Source organism: Myotis brandtii, unplaced genomic scaffold (genome assembly GCF_000412655.1).
Source record: "Myotis brandtii unplaced genomic scaffold, ASM41265v1 scaffold247, whole genome shotgun sequence".
Classification (NCBI taxonomy): Eukaryota; Metazoa; Chordata; class Mammalia; order Chiroptera; family Vespertilionidae; genus Myotis; species Myotis brandtii.
In genome coordinates, this window is record NW_005359352.1 from 116,041 (window position 1) to 120,262 (window position 4,222).

At 59.2% G+C, this 4,222-nt stretch overlaps 1 protein-coding gene across 1 annotated transcript in view; it reads right to left on the reverse strand.

Moving 5' to 3' along the window:
* Positions 1–4,222, reverse strand: part of GREB1 (growth regulation by estrogen in breast cancer 1) — a 53,552-nt gene that overhangs the window by 7,065 nt on the left and 42,265 nt on the right. The window contains exons 24-26 of the mRNA XM_014540529.1: positions 3,969–4,130; positions 1,386–1,590; positions 162–336 (exon numbers count right to left, since the gene is read on the reverse strand). Of these exons, the coding sequence (XP_014396015.1) occupies positions 162–336; positions 1,386–1,590; positions 3,969–4,130 (542 nt within the window). The remainder of the gene's footprint in view (positions 1–161; positions 337–1,385; positions 1,591–3,968; positions 4,131–4,222) is intronic.

The following is a 4,222-nucleotide window of genomic DNA, read 5'->3' on the forward strand; positions in this document are numbered from 1 at the left end:
GGCCAGCCCCAGGCTGGGCACCACCTTCCTCATCGCCCATCCTCACAGCAGCCCTCTGGCCTGGGCACCCCTCCCGCCCATTTCACAGATGAGGGGTGGAGGGGGGTCCCCGCTGGAGAGAGCGCGCATCTGTCTCACTTGTAGGCGTGGGAAGCGCTCACCTGCTTCTCTCCCCGCCGCCGTCCACGTCCACCACGTTCCACATGACGCAGGAGTCGTCGGAAATCACGATGAACGGCCAGATGTCCTGCGGCTTGATCCCCAGCTCCTCCTGCCGGTTCCGCTCCAGCTCCAGGTTGTGGTAGGACAGCTCCTTGATCAGGAAGTGGGCGGCGCCTGCAACGGCAAAGCCACCGCTGACCCCCCAGTCCCGCCGGACACCCACACGGGACACCCACACGGCACAGGCCCCGGCAGAGGGAGCACTGCTCACCGAGGCCCCACCCCCGACCAGCCAGTCCCCATGGTCCTCGCCCGCTTCCCTCGTCCACTCACTCTTAGCTGTTGACTTGGGAGAGAAAATTCTAGGGGAGAAAACACACCTCTCCCATTTGCACATACATCTGCCTGTTTATCCTTGCTTTTCTTTTCTTTTCTTAACTTAATTTTATTTTTTAAACATATTTTTATTTATTTCAGAGAGGAAAGGAAAGAGAGAGATAGAAACATCAATGATGAGAGAGAATCGTTGATGAGCCCAAAACCTGGTCATGTGCCCTTGACCAGAATCGAACCTGGGACCCTTCAGTCCGCAGGCTGACGCTCTATCCACTGAGCCAAACCGGCCAGGGCTCTTTCTCTCTTTTTCTTAATCTTTATTGTTGAAAGTATTAACTATGTCCCCTTTTATCCCCCATCGACCCCATCCAGCCCACCCCACCCCCGCCCCAGGCCCTCAGCACCCCACTGCCTGCATCCATGGGGTATGCATATATACATACAGTATCCTTGCTTCTCTAACATGAATTAAGAACCTAACCTGAACCAATAACCAAACATCAAAGGAGAAAAAGAATATTCAAATAAATCAAAATAGCTTTAAAAGTCAAAAGGCTTGCCCTAGCTGGTGTTGCTCAGTGGATAGAGCGTCGGCCTGTGGACGGAAGGGTCCCAGGTTCGATTCCAGTCAAGGGCACATGCCCGGGTTGTGGGCCCTGATCCCAGTGTGGGGCGTGCAGGAGGCAGCCAATCAATGACTCTCTCAACATTGATGTTTCTTTCTCCCTCTTACCCCCTCTCTGAAATCAGTGTGTGTGTGTGTGTATGTATATGTATATTTTAAAGCCAACAGGCTTGGTGAAAAATGCTGAACTCTGTCAGTTCTAGAACATTCTCTCGGGTCTCGGTTCCCGGGACGCCACCGAGGGGGCGCGAGAGGAGCCTACCCACGCCAGCGCTGTTGAAGCTGCTCGGCAGCACCAGCATGATGTGGTTGGGCCAGTACTTCTTATACACGGGCATCTCATACTCCTTGACGACCAGCACGTGCAAGTGGCTGGCGCCGTCCATCGCGTGGTACAGGTTGAAGAGTCCGTGCTCGTGACGGCCGGTGGTCGGAGTGAAGGTCGGGCTTTTTATATACTCGTGACTCTGGGGAGTAGAGGCAGAAGGAGGGAGAGCGTTTCTAAACGGGGTCACAGTCACTCCCCTCCCTTCGACGTGTCTATCCCCGTCCTCCTTGAATCCAGCTCAGCCCTGAGACTTGCTTTTATGGATAAAACGCAGTAAAAATGATGGTGCACCAGCCCGGCCGGGGTGGCTCAGGGGCTGAGCGTCGATCTATGAACCAGGAGGTCACGGTTGGATTCCCAGTCAGGGCACATGCCTGGGTTGCAGGCTCGATCCCCAGTAGGGGGCGTGCAGGAGGCAGCCGATCAATGGTTCTCTCTCATCATTGATGTTTCTCTCTCTCTCCCTCTCCCTTCCTCTCTGAAGTCAATAAAAAAATAATTTATTTTTTTAAGTGATGGGATGGGGCACCAGTTCTGAGCCTGGCTGCAAGAGGCGGGCACATTCCGCCCTCTCTCCGAACCCTCCCAGGAACAAGCCAGGGCCAGCCTGCTGGAGGGGCAGTGGCCACATGGAGCAGAGAGGGCGGCCCACAGAGGCCACCCTAGCCGGCCAGCCCCCAGCCTTTTCTTAAGTGATGGGGCACCAGTTCTGAGCCTGGCTGCAAGAGGCGGGCACATTCCACCCTCTCTCCGAACCCTCCCAGGAACAAGCCAGGGCCAGCCTGCTGGAGGGGCAGTGGCCACATGGAGCAGAGAGGGCGGCCCACAGAGGCCACCCTAGCCGGCCAGCCCCCAGCCCTCCTGGGAGCCAATGATAGACACATGAGTGAGCCCAGCCCAGCGGAACCCGCCTGGAGCCCAGACTCCCAGCCCACGGGCTCGGCAGCTACTAGTAAGTAAATGCTGTTTGGAAACGGTCTGCTAAGCAACCCAAACTAACTGGCGTCTGTCCGCTGCCTCCATTCATTCCCCTTTCCTCGGAGCCTCTAACCTGGTGCCTGGAGCAGAGGCTATTCCTGTGTGACCCAAGTCCCCATCTCCTACCCACATGGCCCGGCTAGTCACACGCTCGGCTGCGCATCTGTGACACCGAGAACCAGAGGCCGCCGCCTCTCCCTCGGCAGGAGCTCTGCTCCCCCGGAAGCCCTCCAAGCACCGGCCGATGCCGCTGTGCTCATGGCTGTGCTGACGGAAGTCGGTGGAAACGGGGGTGTGAATAAATCCCTGCCCACTGCACACCCCACCCCAGCCCGAGGGCGGGAGACAAAGGCCTCTGGTGCTTTACAAATGCCTTCAGGGCTTGATAGGAGGGTCTGTCTGAAAGGCTGGGTTCAGCCCCCAGTGTCCCGCCCTCAGCATCCACACCCAGCTCGCGGTGACAAGGCTGCTGAGATTGACAGCTGGGACTGGCCAATCAATCACCCCTGGGGGAGTGTCGCCAGGAGGGCGGTCACAGCAATCGCATCACAAGAGGCGAAGCAGCCTTCAGCGATACACACTGAAGGATTATGGGTGAAAGGACATGATGTCTGCGATTCACTTCCAGATAATACAGGAAGGTGGAAGAGGAAAGACAGACGGTGAGACGGGACCGGCCGTGAGTCAGTAACTGTTGGAGCTGGTAATGGGGGGCCATGCTCTCCTACCACCTGGCCTGGCTGGGTGCTCCCGAGCAGAGAGCCCTGAAGGACAGAGTGGGTGCCACGACCATCTGCTCAGCACATTTCCAGCTGGGCCGGCAGCCTATGTCCGTGACGCCTGTAACTCTCACCACAAGCTTTTGTGAGATTTACGACCCCCTGGGTGTAGGATGAGGAAGCGGAGGCTCAGAGACCTCGACAAGTTCAAATAGCGCAGCCCGGAAACGGCAGAGCAAGGCTCAAACTTGACTCTGGGGGACCTCAAAGCCCTGACGTTCCCAGCCTCTTCTCCAAGGCCAGGGACCACATCGGTCCCTCCACCAGGCGCCACCTGCCCTGGGCTCATCGGGCAGCTATGGCCCCTGGGTCCCCTGCTCAGCGGCCCCTGGCAGCCACACCGATTGGACCCCCGGGCCCGCCGCCAGTACCTTGTCGGTGACGAGGGGCAGCCGCATGCTCTCCAGCTGGCCTCCGGGCTGGCTGAAGACGAAGTGGTGCTCCTTGGACTTGGGGATGATGAAGTGGAGCTGGATCTCCTCTCCTAGCATGGAGTAAGAGAAGGCAAAGGCGTGCAGGGTGGACTCATAGAGCTGGGGTGCGGGGGAGAGGACAGAGCCCGTCGTCAGCGGCCGGCGGAACCTCCCCGAAGACCCCAGGCCCGCGTGGCCGCCACGCTTCTCCAAGGCCAGGGACCACATCGGTCCCTCCACCAGGCGCCACCTGCCCTGGGCTCATCGGGCAGCTATGGCCCCTGGGTCCCCTGCTCAGCGGCCCCTGGCAGCCACACCGATTGGACCCCCGGGCCCGCCGCCAGTACCTTGTCGGTGACGAGGGGCAGCCGCATGCTCTCCAGCTGGCCTCCGGGCTGGCTGAAGACGAAGTGGTGCTCCTTGGACTTGGGGATGATGAAGTGGAGCTGGATCTCCTCTCCTAGCATGGAGTAAGAGAAGGCAAAGGCGTGCAGGGTGGACTCATAGAGCTGGGGTGCGGGGGAGAGGACAGAGCCCGTCGTCAGCGGCCGGCGGAACCTCCCCGAAGACCCCAGGCCCGCGTGGCCGCCACGACGCAGGT